This window comes from Peromyscus californicus, unplaced genomic scaffold, assembly GCF_007827085.1.
Source record: "Peromyscus californicus insignis strain IS unplaced genomic scaffold, ASM782708v3 Scaffold_4__1_contigs__length_199733344, whole genome shotgun sequence".
Lineage (NCBI taxonomy): Eukaryota > Metazoa > Chordata > Mammalia > Rodentia > Cricetidae > Peromyscus > Peromyscus californicus.
In genome coordinates this window covers 75,522,255-75,541,697 of record NW_026294562.1, presented here as the reverse complement: position 1 = coordinate 75,541,697, position 19,443 = coordinate 75,522,255, and the positions used below count along the sequence as shown (strand labels likewise).

The 19,443-nt window shown below is 47.7% G+C and overlaps 1 protein-coding gene across 1 annotated transcript; it reads right to left on the bottom strand.

Moving 5' to 3' along the window:
- Positions 1 to 4,604: 4,604 nt before the first annotated feature.
- Znf668 (zinc finger protein 668) lies at positions 4,605 to 19,391 on the bottom strand. The gene is given in 4 exon segments (XM_052760961.1): positions 4,605 to 9,809; positions 9,811 to 10,669; positions 11,239 to 11,907; positions 19,287 to 19,391. Coding segments are annotated over 3 exon segments (1,863 nt in total). The 5' UTR covers positions 11,886 to 11,907; positions 19,287 to 19,391; the 3' UTR covers positions 4,605 to 9,452.
- Between the last annotated feature and the right edge of the window lie 52 nt (positions 19,392 to 19,443).

Here is a 19,443-nt window from a genome sequence, read left to right as displayed (position 1 = left end):
GACAGGTGGTCTTCAAACACTTCAGAGATCTATAGAATATGACATGTAAGATATTTTAATAACATAGGTTCTTTTTTTTTTTTTATGACAATGAGACATGTCTGTCCTGGCAGCAACAACCTACTTTGGAGATGGGTATTAAAGAAATACCATATGGAATTTACTTTCTTCGTGGCAAAAGTTAGCCACTGGGCAAGAAAATGTCCTTCCCTTGACTGCTGACAGAATGCTGTCCAAATGGAACAAGCAGGACACAAAACAAAGGACTGCCAAACTTTGCCAAGACAAGGTAGGAAAGCCCTTCAGAAAATCCTGCTTCACACATAAGTCTGTCAGGTATGCTAGACCTGTAGACCAAAGATGGATGCCCCAACATTACAGAGGAAATTTGTCCAGGCAGTCAGCTGTTTCTGTCATTTCTCATATTTTCTGGAAGTCACTTGCTTGCACTTCCTGCTTACTCAGGAAATATTATTTCCTTCTCAGGTCTCTGATGGAGTTGAAGATTTTGTAGTTATAGTTTTCCTTGTTATCAGATTCAGAAAAGAATTTCACCAAAGAGGTATAAAGTGTATAAGGTTGAGAGACACTAAAAGATAATTTCGGTAATGCAAGTTAGAATAGAAAATAAATTAGGTACAACGTTTTAGACTCACCAAGATAGGATAGATATGGAGTATTTTCTCTGAATTTGTCAATTGTTAATAGACTAGACACTGTTGATGTATTTATTGCCTGTATATATTGTATATAGTTATTGTACTTATTGTATATAGTTTTTCTCATATTAATTATAACATTCTCTTTTATTTTAGATAAAAAAGGGGAAATGTGGTGACATTTTGTTTGTGCTCTGACAAATAAAGCTTGCCTGGAGATCAGAGTGCAGAACTAGTCACTAGATGCCAGGCAGTGGTGGAATACATCTTTAATCTCAGCACTTGGGATCTCATGCTTTTGATCCCAGCATTTGGGAGGAGGAAACAGGAAGTGATATGGCTGGGCGGAGAAAGGAAGTGATAAGGCAGGGTGGAAACAGGAGCTCCACCCTTTCAGTCTGGGGATTCCTAGAGGTAAAAGTCTCTCTAGTGGCTGGCTGATCTGATTTTCTGATCTTTCAACTTCCACCCGGATATCTCACTCCAGGTTTTTATTATTAAGACTAATTAGAATTTACACTATACTTCCCTCCTCTTTCCCGTTCTTCCCTCTCCCACCACCCCTGACTTTCCTGGGAACTGAGCCCACGGTGAGCCTGTCTATTCAGAGGGGATGACGACCACGGTCCGCAGATGGAAAGCTGAAGCCAGCTTCTGTCTTAGCTCCAGAGCCTCTGAATCTGCATTCACAGCTACACAAGACCCAGCAGGAGACTGGGAGTGACGGGAAACCAGAGGACTAGTGAGGGACAGAGCTCAAGACTTCTAGATATTACTGCAGGTGTGATGGCCCACGCCTTCAATCACAGCCCTCAGGAGCAGAGGCATTTGAGGCCAGCCTGGTCTACACAGTGAGTTCCAGGACAGCTGGGGCTATGTAGACAGACCCTGTATCAAAAATTAAAAACAAAAACAAAGAAACAAAAAGATTTATAGACATTACTCTGAAAATAAAACTGGACAAAGACACCCAGGGAAATGGCAGATCAATGTTCTTAGGAAACGTCTGGAAGTGTAGCTCAGCTGGTGGAGGACTTGTGTAGCCAGCACAAAGCTCTGGGTTTGATTCAGCACCACATAAAGTGGCTATAGTAAGGCACACCTCTAAGCATAGCACTCAGGAAGTACAAAGAGGAAGCTCAGTCATCCTTGGCTGCTTAGCTAGTTTGAGGCCTGCCTGGGACACACAGGATCCTGTCTCAAGGGGAAAACAATCTTGGCCTAGAGAGATGGTTCAGCAGTTAACAGCATGTATTGCTCCTGTAGAGAACCTGGGCTCATTTCCCAGCACCCACATGGTGGCTCACAAACATCTGTGACTCCAGTTCCTGGGTATGCAATGCCCTCTTCTGACCTCTGCAGGCACCAGACACGCACATGGTGCACACATATACAGGCCAAACATTTGAACATAAAATGAGTAAGTCTTTGTTTGTTTGTTTGTTTGAGACAGAGTTTCTCTGTGTAACAGTCCAGACTGTCCTGTAACTCACTCTGTAGACCAGGCTGGCCTTGAACTTGCAGAGATCTGCATGCCTCTGCCTCCTGAGTGCTGGGATTAAAGGCGTGAACCACCTCTGCCTAGCTTTTTTGTTGTTGAGGGTTTCTCTATTATAGCCCTGGCTATCCTGGAACTCATTTTGTAGACCAGGCTGGCCTTGAACTAAAATCAATAAACCTTAAACACACACACACACACACACACACACACACACACACACACACACACACACACCAAACAAACAAAAACCTTAAGGAATACAGACACAGAAGTCTCCAATAAAATATTTGCAAAGCAAATCTAATCCAACATCATGGAAAAGGATTATATGACATGACCAAGTGGGATTTATCCCAGGAATACAAGCTTGGTTTACTATCCAGAAGTCAAATAATACAGATTATTATTTTTTTTTTAAAGATTTATTTATTTATGTATACAGTGTTCTGCCTGCATGTAAGCCTGCAGGCCAGAAGAGGTCACCAGATCTCATTACAGATGGTTGTGAGCCACCATGTGGTTGCTGGGAATTGAACTCAGGACCTTTGGAAGAACAGCCAGTGCTCTTAACCTCTGATCCATCTCTCCAGCCCATAATACAGATTATTAATAAAGAACAAAAGCCATAGAATAATCTCAATAGACACAGAAAATACATTTGATAAAATAAAACTTGCTTTCATATAAAAAAATCTTAACATATTAGAGACTGGAGATGTAACTTAGTTGGTAGAGTGCTTGTTAGCCCGAACAAAGGCCTGTGTTTGGTCCCAAGCACCAAATAAACCAGTAATTCCAACACTCAGGAAGTGGAGGCAGGAGGATCAGAAGTTCAAGGTCATTCTCGGTTGTGTACTGAATTCCAAGCCAACCTAGACCCCATGAAACCTCTTTAAAAAAAAATAAAAAGCCCAGCACAATAGGAGTAAAAGGGGAAACTTCCTCATTATATCAAAACACGGTATCACTAACAAGGAACAATCCAAAAGTGGAGATAAAACGATCCACTTAAGCCTGGTGGCTGGCCTATTATAATTCTAGCACCTGAGAAGCAGAAGGAGTTCCAAGGCTAGCCATGGCTACACAGTGAGTTTGTGGCCAGGCGAGACTATAGGAGACCCAGTCTCAAAACAAAACTAAATGTAATGAAGGGAAAAAAATCATTTGTAATAGCAACAAAAAGAATAATTTGATATGTTTAATAACAGAAGTGTAAGATTTAGAGATAAAGTGAAAAAATACTGTTGGAAGAAATTAAAGATCTAAGGTGGGACTGGAGAGGTGGCCCAGAGGTTAAGAGCACACTGGCTGCTCTTCCATAGGACCTGGTCTTGCTTCCTGGGTAACATAACAGCATAACAACTCACACCTGTCTGTAACTCCAGTTCAGGGAATCCAACACCTCTTCGGGCATTGCATGCACATGGTGCACAGATATACATCCCAGCAAAATACCCATGCACATAATAAAATAAATCTTTAAGGCCAGGTGGTAGTGGTGCACACCTTTAATCCCAGCACTTGGGAGGCAGAGGCAGGCAGATCTCTGGGTTCAAGGCCAGCCTTGTCTACAGAGTGAGTTTTCAGGACAGCCAGGGCTACACAGAGAAACCCTGTCTCAGAAAACCAACTCCCCTAAACAAACAAACAAATAAACAAAAACTTTAGAAATCAAAATAAATATCTAATTAAATTTAAATCTCATGCCCACAGGTCAGAAAATTTAATACTGTTAATATGCCACAAATGGATCAACTGATTCAATACAACTACCAAAACCTAAACTAGCTTTTTAAATTTCTTGGCAGGAAAATCTGACAATCTGATCCAAAAATCCAAATGGAGGTGAGTGTGATGACATACATCTGTAATTGCAGCACTCAGGAGGCTGAGGCAGGAGGAGAATGAAGGGTTAAAGCCAGCAAGGGCTACATAGTGAATCTGGGGCCAACATGCAGCTCTCCGACCCAATCTCAAAAACCACGAAGTAAAATAATTAAAATGGAATTGTAAGACCAGAAAAAAAAATCTTGAAATAAAACAAGTTGGGAGAATAAAAAAAATAACATAAAATAAACAAGTTGGAAGTCTTGTAAGCCCTGATTTGAAGTTCCTCCAAAACTGTACTAACCAGGGGGCTGGAGAACAGTTAAGAGCACTTATTGCTATTGCAGAGATCTAGGGTTCAGTTCCCAGCACCCACATAGTCATTCACAACCATCCATAACGCCCGTTCTAGGAGATCCAACACCTTCTCCTGGTGCACAGACATCCATGCAGTCAAAATACTTAGAAATAAAGAAATCTCTTTTAAAAATTCCTACAATAGTCAAAATAGTGTGGTTCTGGCATAATGGCAGACATGAAGCTGAAGATGTGGAGCATTTGCCCAGCAGGTTCCAGGCCTTGGGTTTGATCTCCAGCTAAAAACCAAACAAAACCCCTCATATTTACAGTTAGTTTATTTTTTTTTAAGAAGGCCAAGACAATTCAATAGACAAAGAAAGGGCTTTTCAACAGATGCTTCTGAAACAACTGAGAATTCATAGGCAAAAGAATGAAGGTGAATCACCTGCCTCAATCCATTTACAGAAATTACTCAAAGTGGGCCAGGTATCGTAAGTCTAAGGGTTTCTAGCTATAACAACATACATAGCTTGTGAAAATACATTTGTGGTGGCTGGAGGAAGGAATGGCTCCACTCTTAAGAACTTGCTGCCATATTGGGGGCTCACGATTGCTTAGCATTCCAGCTCCAGGGGATCTGACACCCTCTGTGAACACCTGCTCTGACATGCATATAACCCACATCCAAACATAATTAAAATAAAAATTAAAAACAGGAAATTTGTAATAAACTATAAACTTTATGACTGTTTTGTGTGTGTTCATGTGTGTATGCGGTCATGTGTGTCTGTGCATTTGTGCCAGGGCACATGGAAGGTCAAGAGGGTGACTTTCTGTAGTGAATGCTCTGCTTTGACAATGTAGGTTCTGGTGATGGAACTCAGGTCATCAGCCTCGGTGGCAAGTGCTTTTACTCTATGAGTCATCTCGCTGTCCACCTGCTTCTGCCTCCCAAGTACTGGCATTAAAGACCCATGACCCCCGCTCCCCTCACGGCCACCTAACTTATTTTTATGATACCAAAGTCCTCATTAAGAGCTAAGCAAATGCTCTACCACTGAACTACATACACTCTCAACTCTAAAGAACCCCCTCCATTTAGTTTAGGGGTGTGTGTGTGTGTGTGTGTGTGTGTGTGTGTGTGTGTGTGCGCGCGCGCGCGCGCACGCGTGTGTGTACCACATCGCTTGTTAGAGGTCAGAACGTCTAAGATCAGTTCTCTCTTCCATCATGCAGGTCTTGACTATTGAACTTGGGTTGTCAAGGTTGGTGGCAAATACATTTTACTGGCTGAACCATCTCACAAATCCAAAAGATTTCCCTATAAATACTGAGAACCTGGGCATGCCTCTGCTTTCTGCCATTGAGACTGCTGTTTCTCCTGGGGCTCACTCCCTGGTTTACCATTTCTGAACTACAGCTGCTTGCTGCAATGTCCCCAATGACTAACACATGAACTGTATCCTGGTTACTTCCCACATCGCCAACGTGGTGGTCCTCAACTCTTACAACAAGAGCACAGAATCCCAGTGTGGTGGTGCATGGTTATAACCTCAGCACTCAGGAGGCTGAGGCAGGAGAATCACCTCAAGTTCAAGGCTAGTCTGGGCTAACACAGGGAGACACTGTCTTTAAAAAAAAAAAAAAAAAAAAAAGTTTTCCTATAGTAAGACTCTTTCTCAAAAAAGGAGGAAAAGAAAATAGAGCTTAGGAAGGGAGTTTTAGCTCACTTTGGCCTTTGGCTTTGCTACAGCTACCAATGGAAATGGAGGCCCTAGTGGTTATAATGTATGACCTAAGAATCTTCTTCAGCAGCCTGCTAGGCAGGCAAGGGTGCTTGCTGTCAATCCTGACAACCTGAGTCCCATCCCTAGGTCCCAAATGGCGAAAGAAGAGAACTGACCCCCCGGCTGTCCTCTGAATGCATACATGCACCATGGCACACATGTAGCCACATACATACACATGCACACACACAAAACAAGTATAAATGCAATTTTTTCTTTTTTTTGAGACAGGGTTTCTCTGTGTAGCCCTGGCTGTCCTGGAATTCCCTCTGTAGACCAGGCTGGCTCGAACTCATAGAGATCCCTGCCTCTGCCTCCCGAGTGCTGGGATTAAAGTCGAGTGCCACCACTGTCCAGCTAAATGTAAATTTTTTAAAAAGAAGTTTTCTGTGAAAAATTGCAGACTTATATAACTTGACCCTAAAGGGGAGCATACTAATGGCTTCTGCCCTGCCACACTCCACAATTCTGTCTGCAAATCTTATCCTCACCTTGTTTTTTTTTTTTAAGACAGTGTTTCTCTGTGTAACAGGTGGTTTTGTTTGTTTGTTTTGTTATTGTTTTGAAACAGTCTCATTTCACTTTAGACCCCTTTCAAATCTGCCATGTAGCCAAGGCTGGCCTTTAAATCTTGATCTTCTGCTTCTACCTTCCAAGTGCTAGGTTTATAGGCATATGGGCTACCCCTGGATAACTCATTTTCTGGGTACCTTCCCTGTGTGTGTTTATGTATGCATGTATGCCCATGTGCTGATGAAGATAAAATTCACGGCTCATCTAGACATCTGTCAAGGAATGCTATATACTAGTCTATCTTTTCCCCAGTGATGTGAACAATCACATTTGTCATTAAAAAAAAAAAAAAAAATTCACCAAAATTGGTAGTAACCCCAGCACTTTAGATGCTGAATGAAAACATCATAAGATCAAGGGCCAGTCTGGACTATACAGCAAGACTGTCTCAAAAAGGCAAAGCAAAGCAAATACAACAAAGGAATGAATGGTAAGTGAAATGTGTCGGGCTTCGTGGTACAAGTCTGTTGCAATTACTCAGCAGGCTGAAGTCTCGTCAACTTAGTGAGTCTGTCTCAAGATACCAATGATCAAGGGCTAGAGGCAGCTGCTCGGTGATAAAGGGTTTGTCCAGCCTGCTGGCGGCTCTGGTTCAATCATCAGTACCGCAAAACTTCAGACAAATACTAGTAAGTTCACAGATACACTCAAGGCTGTCTCTGGACCCTCTCTTACTCTTCTGGTTGACTTTTATTTTTGTACCAATCATGTATTTTTTATTCTAATGCTTTGGTTTATAGTATCAAACACATCACACCCCCCTCTCTCTTTTTTCTTTTAAGTATCATGGGCTAGAGGTGTAGCTCAGTGGTAGAGCAAGTACTTATTATGTTCCATATGAGCTTTGGATTTTCAGATTGGATTTAAAAATCCTTTGGGGCTGGGCGGTGGTGGCGCATGCCTTTAATCCCAGCACTCAGGAAGCAGAGCCAGGTGGGTCTCTGTGAGTTCGAGGCCAGCCTGGTCTACTGAGCGAGATCCAGGGCAAGAACCAAAACTACACAGAGAAACCCTGTCTCAAAAAAAAAAAAAAAAATCCTTCAGGCTCTTTCTATACACCATAACGGCACAATTAATGTGCTGTTGGATGCTTTCAAAACCGTCAATAATGCCAAATACAGGCAAATATCAGGCCAGCAGCAAGCCATGTGCCAAAGTCATCTTCCATTTCCTAGTTGTGACAGCCATATTGAAAACTTGAAAACCCTGATGATCACGGCACTGGGAGATTGTTGTGAACTTCACAGGCCGGTTACAGAGTGTGCACAGTGACCAGCCCCAGGTTTGATACAAATTCCATTAACTCTGGGGAAACGGCAAAATAATCTGCCCCCAAGCTGGTTTCACTGCGCTGACCAGCTGGCAGCACGAAGTCAAAGAAATGGTAGCAAAGACCGGAGGGGGAAAGCCGGTTTTGCTGTTTCTCCTACAAGTGAAAGGTAGATGGGGTGATGGGCACATGCTTGGGTAGCTACATCGGAAGTACCAGTCTGAGGTCAGCTTGGGCTACACTGTCAATTTAATGCTAGCCAAACTGCACAGGCAATGAATTTAAAGATTCAATTGGGAAAGTCAACTTTTTCCACCTAATGGTGTAGACAGAACCCAGGACCTCACAGAGCAGGTAAGTGCTCCACCACCAAGATAAAAACTCCTGTTGTCAACTTTCTGTGTGTGTGTCACTGTGTGGCCCTGGCTGCCTGGAACTCCTGGTGGAGACCAAGCTGGCCTTGAACTCACAGAGATGCCCTTGCCTCTGCGTGGTGGAGCCTATTAACATCTTTTAATAACAACCCCATCCATTCAGGTACATAGTATGTCCCCGCTGCTTAGGCCATATATATGATTTTTTTCATATAGTCTTAGCTTGTCTTAGCCTTTTTTTGAGACAGGGTTTCTCTATGTAGTCCTGGCTGTCCTGAAAAACACTATGTAGACCAGGCTGGCCTCAGAGACCTGCCTGCCTCTGCCTCCTGAGTGCTGGGAGTAAAGATAGATGTGTACCGCCATGTCCAGACAGCACTTTTGAAATGAGGTTAACTTCCTTTGTAGTTCATGGGTTTTCATGTGAAGAGGGATCTCTTTTCCTCCAACCTAGTCTCCTAATTTGTTACTGTGATAAACAGAAAAGATAATCTTTTTTTAGTTATCTCACACCTGAGGGGGGGGAAATTTTTTTTAAAAGTAGTTGGAGAGACAAGCTGGGTACTTTTTTATTGTAAGCCTTAGCCTTTAAAAACGGAGCCATTTCTCCAGCCCTGAGAAAAGATCGTTTAAGCCCAGCTTACTATCCATAAAAAGATAGAAGTACTTAGTAAAGGTTTCACGATCATGAGTGTGGGCTAAACAAAGCTACACAGGTGTGTTCACTGCAGGACTAATGCTTCAAAACACCTTTTAATCACCAAGAATTCTCAGAGGCACAGATACCTTCTGTCCTGACTCGGCCACTGAAAGCTCTTTCACAAGAAACCCAAAATATACTTTGGCAAACAATGAATTTCAAGACCCTTCTAGGAGCAACTTGTGGTGGTAAACACCTGTGATCCTAGTACTTGAGAGGCTGAGACAGGGGGATTGATTGAGGTCAAAGTGAGCCTGGGCTATATAGTGAGTTCTGGATCAGGCTAACCAGAGTACAGAAGACGGCTTGGTGTCAAAGCCAACGCTTTAATGAGTGTCTCTCACAAGTGCTACCAGCCTCCACTGTCCCCAGCTCTTAGTGGACTGAGCTAGATGCCCAGCGGCAGGGCTCTGGAGGCTGGAAATGGGCACCTGGGAGTGGGGTGGAGAGAGCTATGACCTTCAAGCTGACCCTTCCTCTGGCATTCCTAGCAAAGCCACAAGAGGCTCCAGGGGTATGGGGGTCCCAATGGGCACAGGGTGAGTGCGTTCATGTTTGCGCAGGTCGCTGGCACTCAAGAAAGCTTTGGGGCACTGGGGACAGGAGTAGGGGCGTACAGAACTGTGGGTGCGGCTGTGTTTACGGAGCCCCGCCCTGTCTGAGAAGCTCTTCCCACACTGCGTGCAGGGAAAGGGCCGGAGCTCCGGGTGCGAGCGCTCGTGCCTGCGGAGCAAGGTCAGTGTGGAGAAAGTTTCTTTACACTCACGGCACACAAACTGTGGGGGCTTCTCATCGGCCTCCTCACCCCCCCACCTCTCCTCCCGCATCTCCCAGGGTACCAGCAGCTTCCCCAATGCCAGCCTCTTGGCACTCCACATGCTCTACCGTCATGCCCACCACTTGCCACTGTGTGGCCACTACACCACCGGACTCCGGGGGTAACCCTAGCAGCCCTGCCGGAGGGTCCCCTAACCCTGCACCGGCCACAGGGGCAGCCGAGCCCTCCCCCACGACACCCACGGGCAGCGCCAGCCCTAGTACCAGCTCCTGCTGGGGGGCAGCTCCTGTTGTCTCACTGCTTCTGTGGGTACGCTCGTGCTTCCTGAGGCTGGATAACACCACAAAGGATTTCCCACAGGCATTACAGTGGAAAGGGCGCTCGCCCGAGTGCATGCGGCTGTGCTTGGTGAGGCTAGCTCGCTCGGCAAAGGCCCGCCCACACTCCTCGCAGCGGAACGGCCGCTGTCCTGAGTGCACCAATGCATGCCGCTTAAGGTCCCAGGAAGCCACGAAAGTCTTGTCGCACTGCAGGCACTTGAAGGGCCGGTCGCCCGTGTGCACCCGCCGATGCATGGCCAGGTCGGCCGGCTGCCGGAAGTCCTTGCCGCACTTCTCGCAGCGGTAAGGCTTCACGCCCTCATGTGCCCGCTGGTGGCGGCGGAAGCTCGACGGGTCAGAGAACATGCGGCCACAGCGAGGGCACAGGAAGGGCTTCTCGCCCGAGTGCGTGCGCTCGTGGCTTTGGTAGGAGCTGAGCTGCGTGAAGCCTTTGCCACAAGCCGGGCAGCGATAGGGTTTCTGGGCTGCGTGGATACGCTGGTGGCACGTGAGGGAAGAGGATCGGGAGAAGCTTTTACCACACTCAGAGCAGAGGAAGGGGCGCTCACCCGTGTGGGACCTGCGGAGTAACGGAGGGCCTGGTTAGAGGGCAAGCGACTCCCGTGGGACACCCCAGAGCCTGTATGGGCTGCAGCTCCCTAAGAGCCACGGGCTGGACCTGGAGTAAGAAATCCAGCCGGGCGGTGGGGGCGCATGCCTTTAATCCCAGCATGAGGGAGGCAGAGGCAGGCGGAGCTCTGAGTTCAAGGCCAGCCTGGGCTACAGAGTGAGTTCCAGGACAGCCAAGGCAACTAAAGAATCCTGTCTCAAAAACCAAACCAAACAAACAAAATCTAAAGAGCCATCTTTCCTAGGGCCTACCCACATATGCCCCTCCCCCTGTGAGTGACAGATTCCGAACGCCATCCCCTTCCCAACTGTACTGGAATCTAGGCCAATAAGACCCCGCCCGCTCTCAGGGCCCCATCTCCAGGTACTTCGCTCTGTCAACGAGCCTGCCCTATCCAACCCGATGCTCCCATCTTTAGGTAAGCATCCAGCTGCCCCTTTTCCCGTCGGCATAATCTATTAAGACGCCAGTTCCTACTTAAGTTTCCCCGCCGTATCCGGGGTATCCGGGGGTCTCACCGCTCGTGGTTTCGTAAGTCCTTGAGCTCAGCGTAGGCCTTGCCACAGCGCTCGCAGCTGTAGGGCCGCAGGCCCGCATGGGTGCGCCGATGCTTGCGGAACACGGAAGGATCAGCGAAGCTCTTGCCGCAGTCGGTGCAGGCGTAGGGCCGCTCACCGGTGTGTCCACGCTGGTGGATCTTGAGTTTAGAGAGCGTACCATAAGCCTTGGGGCAGTGCGTACATCGGAAGGGCAGCTCACCAGCATGGGAGGCCAGGTGCACACGCAGGCACACTGGCTGCATGAAACGGCGGCCGCACTCTGGGCACGGGAAGGGCTTCTCGCCAGTGTGACTGCGCCCATGGCTGCGGAGCTCAGGAGCCGTCTTGTAGGCCTTGGGGCACAGTGGGCAGGCATAGGGCCTGGGCTTGGCGGCTGAGCCAGACACCTTGTCTCCACTGGCCTCCTCGGCCTTGGGCTCTGCGTCCGCCTTTGGCTGGACCTCATTCACCTCCTCCGGGCAGTCGGAAGGCGTATGTGTAGCAGCATGGCGCGCCGCCCTGGGAGCATTTGGAAACGTCTTTGTACACAATAGGCACTTGAAACGGCGTCCAGAGCGCTTGTAGCAGGGGCCTGGGGACTTGGCCTCAGTAGCCTCCTCTTCCATGGCCTTGGTGGGTGGGCCTCCTCTGCAAGAGAAGCAAAATTAGACCAAAGCCATCCCTCTGTATTCTTCAAAGCTTCCCTCTTCACTAAAGCTCTCTCAAGATCGGAGGCAATCCTATCTTTAAGAAAAAATTACAGCCGGGCTGTGGTGGCACACGCCTTTAATCCCAGCACTCGGGAGGCAGAGCCAGGTGGATCTCTGTGAGTTCAAGGCCAGCCTGGTCTACAGAGTAAGTTCCAGGAAAGGCTCAAAGCTACACAGAGAAACCCTGTCTCAAAAAACCAAAAAAAAAAAAAAAAAAAAAAAAAAATCACTTTTACTTTACCTGTGTGAGGGTTTACTGGCACCATGCCCATGCCTGGTGCCCAGGAAGGCTGTTCCATCCCCTGGAACTGGAGTTACAGATGTTTGTGAGCTACGCTGTGTGTGCTGGGAATCAAACCTAAATGGTCTACAAGAACAGCAAGTGCTCTTAACCACTGAACCATCTCTCCAATCTCAAAGGCAACTGAATCATAGCAGGACTTCCAAACCTGGGGCGCCTCAGCCCAAACCGCAGGACCTCTATATCCTTTATGCTAACGGTCCCCAGGTTTGATATTGTGTTCAAGTTTCACCTGTGATCTGCTTATTAGGGGTAGAAACCATTAAGTAAGAGGCCAGAATCACAAAAGAACCAGCTATATCCTGCTCCGTAACCTTGTTTTCTGACCCCCAGCATTCCCAGAATGCCTAGGTTCCGTTATTCTCACAGTCTTTCTTTCTCAGTTTCAACCAAGGCCTGAAGGTCTCCAAGCACTCAAGGAAGGCAGACGTGGGTCCAGAGAGAAGAGTCATGTTTAGACAGGGTGGCTGGCAATGTTGGAGGTAATGGGTCTCTGATGTGTGCATTGCTCTCCCCCTGCTTGGTCAGCTCTTGGAGAGAAGCAAGCGTTCCAAGAATTCTGACCATGCGTGGCTATGAGGGACTCCACCCCAGACAGGAATTTTGGTCCATTCTCTGAGCTGGAATCCCTTTTAGTCTCTGCTCCAAAACTCTGGAAATGGGGAGCTCACTCACTCTCAAGGCAGCCTGACCTACTGCTGGCAGTCAGCCTTTCTCAGTCACAACTGATTGTCTGAGCTAGCGAGGCCTCCTGGGATACTAGCTCTTGCTGAGTCCCTACTTTCTGGCCAAGAGCCCAGACAACATCCACACAGCTGCTCCTAGGATCATAGTTGGGGAAAAATAGGATTAACAGCTGCACTGGTCTTAACGCCCGCTCATCCTCCCCGAGGGATGAAGGGAAAAGGATTAGGGCAGATCCTCTTAGGGGAGATTAGGTGTTGTGCTGGGGAAGGGGTGAGTGGGCAGGAGTCAGGTGTGCCCCCCCAGAGGGTGGCAGGCCGGGGTTCCATGTCCAGGCTTATGGATCATTGACTAGGATGTTTATGTCCTCATCTGTACATCACAGGCAGGAGCTGGGGTGGAGAAGGAGGGCGGAGCTGTGGAGGGGGAGATGGGTTCCGGGCCTATTCCAGAAACGGTACACAGAAACAGTTTATGTGGCTGACTGAGGGAGTCCTAAGTGAGAAGCTCCTTAGGGTCAGCCCCATACCAGGAAGCATTTTTTTTTGGGGGGGGGGAGTTTTGAGACTTGAACCTAGGGCCTGGTGCAGGTAAGACAGGTGCTCTACCACTGAGTCACATCCTTAGCCTCCTAAATTTCTCCAAGAGGGGAAAAAACAAAAAACAGGGTGAGGACACATGAGGCTTTGCTGGTCTTGATCCCTAAGACTGCTAAAAAAAAAAAAAAAAGACCGCTCCCATCTACTAAGTACTCGCCAAATTCCACAGCATCCTAACCTTTTTGCATAAATCAACTCATCCTTATATCAACACCATAAGAAAGCAAGATCCAGAGAAACAGCCCTTCAGAGTCACTAAGTACATTCTGAAGCCAGAAGGCCCAGCTTCAAATCTAGCCACTTGCAAGCCGATAGGACTGTCTGTATAATTTACTGTGTATCTTAGAATCTGTTTTCTCAGCTGAAAAATGGAGGTAAGAATGGTACTAACTCATGGGACTGAAGAGGACTGATAGGAACCAGATCGCTTCCCTCAGTTATGGAGTCTCCTCAGAGCCAGTCAGCTGGGGGTGGCACCTGTCACAGTTCTCACACTGCTGAAACAGGAATCACTGACCCCGCTGCATAGATGCGAATGAGTGGAGTTCTGAGAGTAAAGAGACTTGTCAAGTCATACAGTTCGGACTTAGCACTGCGGAGACTTGACTGTGTTTAAAGTGTTGGAGCCCCAGCTCAGAAGGTTGGGAGCAGGCCTACCGTCTGGGCCTGGCCCAGTGTCTGCCCAGCCTGAGCTCATGGCACCCACACCTTCCTTCGCCGTGCTGACTCTGGCCGAGACCAGATCCAGGAGCCAGCACTGTCTCACCCAGACTCGCTCCTCTTGAGCTCTGGCCCCTAGCCTGGCCCTTGCCAGGTCTGTGCTTCAGTCCTCCACGCTGCTGGAGGGGCAAATCCCTCCGAAGGCACTTGGAAGTGGTAGGGAGATGTCCTAATCGGTCCCAGCAGGCACCCAGCTCCATAAAGAGTGGAGTCGGGCAGGTTAGGCTGCATCGCAGCCACATTTCCAAGAGTGATGTTTTTCCAAGTGAGCTCTGACAAACCCCTGCATCAAAATCCTCATCTAGGAAGCACACCTACAATCCTAATACTTGGGAGGCTGAGACGGGAGGATCATTAGGTCAAGGCCAGCCTAAGCTATATAGTAAGATCCTGACTTAACAAAAACAAGGGGCTGGAGAGATGGCTCTGTGGTTAAGAGCCTTGCTGCTCTTCCAGGACCCGAGTCCAGTTCCTAGTACTGCATTGTGCAGCTCACAACCACCCATAACTTAAGCTCCGAGGGATCCGATACCCTCTTCTGGCCTCCCTGAACATCTGCAGACATGTCTGAAAAAGAGCGCTCGCTCGCGCGCACGCACGCACGCACGCACACACACACAAATCCTTTTAAAAAGGCAAACAAAAGCCAGGCAGTGGTGGCTCAGGCCTTTAATCCAGCACTTAGGAGGCAGAGGCAGGCGAACTCTGAGTTCGAGGCCAACCTGGTTTACAGAGTGAGTTCCAGGACAGCCAGGGCTACACAGAGAAACCCTTTAAAAAATAGGGGGGAAATAAGCAAACAAAAAGAACCATCATATAAGGAAGTTGATGTAAGCCACTACAATCTGTACTTTTATTCTTTGAAATTAAAAAAAAAAAAAGTCATAGGCCGGAGAGATTGCTAAGTGGTTAAGAGCGCTCACTGATCTAGAGCAGTGGTTCTTGGCCCGTGGGCCTCACCTCTTTTTGGGGTGGAATAACAGTGGTCGTCTAAGCCCATTGGAAAACACAGATATTCACATTACAATTCATAACAATTACAGCTATGAAGTAGCAATGACTGGAGGTCACCACAGCATGAGGAACTGTATTAAAGGGTCACAGCACTGGGAAGGCTGAGAACTAATGCTCTAGAGGACATGAATTCAGTTCCTGACATTTTCCTGTCCTCTGTACATACAAACACACATGCATTCAGAATCTTTTTCTTTTTTTCTTCAAGACAGGGTTTCTCTGTAGCTGTGACTGTCCTTGAATTCAGAGATCTACCTGCCTTAGCTTCCTGAGTGCTGGGAGTAAAGGTGTGTGTCACCACGCTCAGCTCCGTGTGTGTGTGTGTGTGTGTGTGTGTGTGTGTGTGTGTGTGTGTGCGCGCGCGCGCATGCAGAAAAAAACGAGGAGTCAGTTCCTGTCTTTCACTTTGTTGATGGGGTGGGGGTGTGGAGGGGTGGGGGGTATCTCTTTCATATTGTTTTTGTTACTAGACTGTGTACTCCAGACTAGCTTGCTGGCAAGCTTCCTGACCATTCTCCTGTCTGCATTCCATCTCCCTATAGCTAGCTGTGCTGGATTACAGATGTGTGCCACAAAATCCAGCTTTTTGTATGTGTTTTGGGGGCTTGAACTCACGTTGTTAGGCTTGTACGGCTAGTGTTTTAACCCACCAAACCATCTCTCCAGCCCTGCAATCTGTACTTTAAACAAACTCTGTGGATCATTAAGGACCAGATATGTGAGCCAGGAAAAGTACTTGCCCGACACATGTGAGGTACTGGGTTCCATCCTCAGTACCACAAACAAATAAGAGAAAGAAAGAAAAATAGATAGACAGATACACACATTTCCTAGGTCTTCAAATGCTTCTAGGGGGGAAACATTTTTACTACAACTGTTTTAAAATGTGCTTTTACAACTCTACTTTAAATCCTCACAAGGCAAAAAGTGCACATAACTAATTAAGATGCCCAGAGTCAAAACTCAAATCCTCACACCCTCGAGTTAGACTCTTTCGATCACTCTTTATCCACTTGAAATTCTTTAGCAAAATCCTGACACTTCCCAGGACAAAGACCAGCCTTTTTCTTTGATCAGCAAATCCCTAATCCATCTCACTCCTGCTTAGCTCCGTTCAATTCCTGGCTTCCAGCACTAGGGGCGCCCCCTCCTCCACGCCTCCTGTCTTCCTTTTCCACTTCAACTTCTTCCCACCTCAGGGTGTCTCCACTAGCAGTTCTCTGGGTCAGAACCATTCTTTCTCACAGTCTCCTGAGCATCTTTGTGTATGATCTCTTGGGTTACCATTGGGTCTCAGCTCCCAGACACTTCCTTTGTTAGGGCGTTCTTTCTTCTCTTTTTCTTTAAAAATTTTATTTACTCTATGTATGTACACTCACATGGGTGCATGTGTGGTGGCCAGAGGACAACTTGCAGGAGTCAAGACTCTTTTACCATACAGGTCTAGGAGGCTGAACTCAGTTCTCAAGTTTGGTCATCTCCTTCCACCTAAGGAGGCTTCCCTGGGCACTGGAGAAATGGTACAGCATTAAGAGCAATTACTGTTCTTCCAGAGGACCCAGGTTTGGTTCCCATCACACACATGGTAGCTCATAATCATGTGTAACTCCAGTTATAGGCATCAGGCATACACTTGGTGCACACACATACATGTAAGCATAACATTCATACACATAAAATAAAGGTTTTCTTGACTATCTTTTCTTGGGGGGGGGGTGTTCAGGGTCTTACTATGTAACCCAGGCTGGTCCTGATTCTTTTTACCCTAGCCTCCTTGGTGTTGGGATTACAGATGTGGATCATGTACTCTGGCTTTGATCACCTACCTTCATTTCTTTTTGGCAGTGCTTAGAATTGAACTTAGGGTCCCATGCATGCTTGGTAAGCACTCTACCGCTGTACCACTGAGACAAGGTTTCATTATATAGTCCAGGCAGGCCAGGAGCTCACAGAGATCAGGCTGCCTATCTCCTGAGTGCTGGGATTTAAGGGTGTATGCCACCACACCTCAAAGACTTCTTTTAAATAATGATATCTTTATCCTGGCTAACTACCATTTAACTTCTTTCAAAAAAAATCTTTATGGTGCTGTCTGGATCAAATACTATTTGCAGGCTTACTGTCATGGACTGGGTATCATCAGCATTTTATACACACCGATTCAACTACTCAAGCTCATCTCTCAATTCCTAGAAGTCTGTTATAGGCTGAACATTTGTGTTCTTCTAAAATTCTGTATTTGGAAACTTAAGGTCTTTTCAGAAATAATTAGGTTAAATAAAGCCATAAGGGTAGAGCTTTAGTCCTGTAAGATTAGTGTCCCTGGGGCTGGCAAGATGGCTGGGTAGGTAAAAAGGCGTTTCACCACGCCTGACCACCTCAGGACCCACATGGTGGAAAGAAAGAATAGACTCCAATAAGTTGTCCTCTGACCTCCACACATGTGCTGCAAAAAACACACATATGCACACACAAGATAAATAAAAAATTAACTAAACAAGTTCTTAAAATAAGAGACAGCACAGAAATGCTAATTAGTCATAGATAGCGCTAGTATTTGAACTAGGTGGTCAGATATTCAACTTTCTGCCATCTGTCCCCTTGACTACTGCTTTACTAGCACTAACACATTTTATTATTTGGTTGCTAATTTGCTGCCTCCAGCATTAGGGTCCAGTGCACTTTGTTCTATGCACTCTTTATGTCCACAGCTGGTGACTGAAAGCAAACTTCAGGTGGAATTCAAACCCAGGTCTACCTACAGCCTCTGCCGCTTCCATCATAGGAGTTGGTGAGATTCAGTCACCAGCACTCCCAATTTGTTCGCTGTTGTGATGGAACACACTGTCACTACTCGCCTATGAGGGGAATGACATTTTTGCTCTCTGAATACAGCCTCAGTTCCCCCAAAGTGGTTATTTTTAACCACTCCGGCCGCAGGTGTGGTTAAAAAATAAAACAATAAAACAGGCACCTACATCCCCCATCTCCTTTTGGTGAGTTGATGGAACTGTGTTGGGGTGATTGTTTAATTATATCCTAGGCCTAACAACCAATTAGCGCAAAAATGATCCCATTTTTCTGACCGGTTTCTGCGGCGGTGTCCCCTCTGGTCAGCAACCTAAGCTCCATCCAAAATTCACAAACTACCACCTCCATAGGCAATCCCCTTTGCCCTTCCTTCTCCCACGGGAAGATTCTTGCATGCTTCCAATACTCCATTCCCCAGTACTCCGTGCCCTCAAGAATATTTAACGAGCAGTAAAGATGAGGGATGCATAGCTTTCTGGGCCTCAATTTCTTCAGTCGAATGGGGCCCCTGAAGCAAATGGGAGTTTGCAGGGCGGTAGGGCCTACCAGACGCTCTGAGGAGGGACAAGAGCTGCAGAAACCCAGCGCTCCTCGCTCTCTGCAACCGTGTTTGTGCGGGTGTCCTCGCCAGACAGGCAGCCCCCGCAGAGCGGGGCTGTATGCTGACTCATTTGGGACTAAACCCTAGGATAACGTGGCTTCGGCGAGCGTAGCAAGACAGAATGAATGAAGAAGGAAGGAATGAACAAATGAATGGACAGAGGATCCCGAGCAGGACAAAGGCCTGCAAAATGGCGTTCTTTAGGACCGCGGGAGGGGCGGCCGGGACCTCGGCCCGGGAGGGGGGCGCGCAGCCGCGGAGGCCTTGGCTGGGAGGCCCTCGCCACACAGACAAAAGCCCGGAACATGGCGGGCTCTAGGACCCCCGGGCCCGCGCGGAGCAAGACCGGCCGTCGCGTCCGTCCGCTGAGCCCAGGCAGCCAGAGCGCTGACCGGCGGGCACCGGGCGGGTTCTAGGACCTGCTGGGCCCGCAGCCCGCCCGAGGCCGCTCACCGCTCGCCCCGCCCGCGATGCTCGCGCCTGGTCAACTCGGTCCGCTCGGCATCAGCGGGAAAACTGGAGGCAGCTCAAACCGCGTTGGTGCCCGCTGCCTGAAGCCCTTGCGACTTCCCGCAGACGTGTCCTACCTGGTTCGACTTGCACAGGCTCCGCAGCTTCGGCGGCGGTGCCCAGCACCGGCAGAGCCCGGGCCACTCGGAGTGGGGCCGGCGCTAGGACCCAACGGGAGGGAGGTTAGGGGCGGGGCCGGCGGCCCGACAGCGGAAGTGGAAGGGCGCCTTCCTT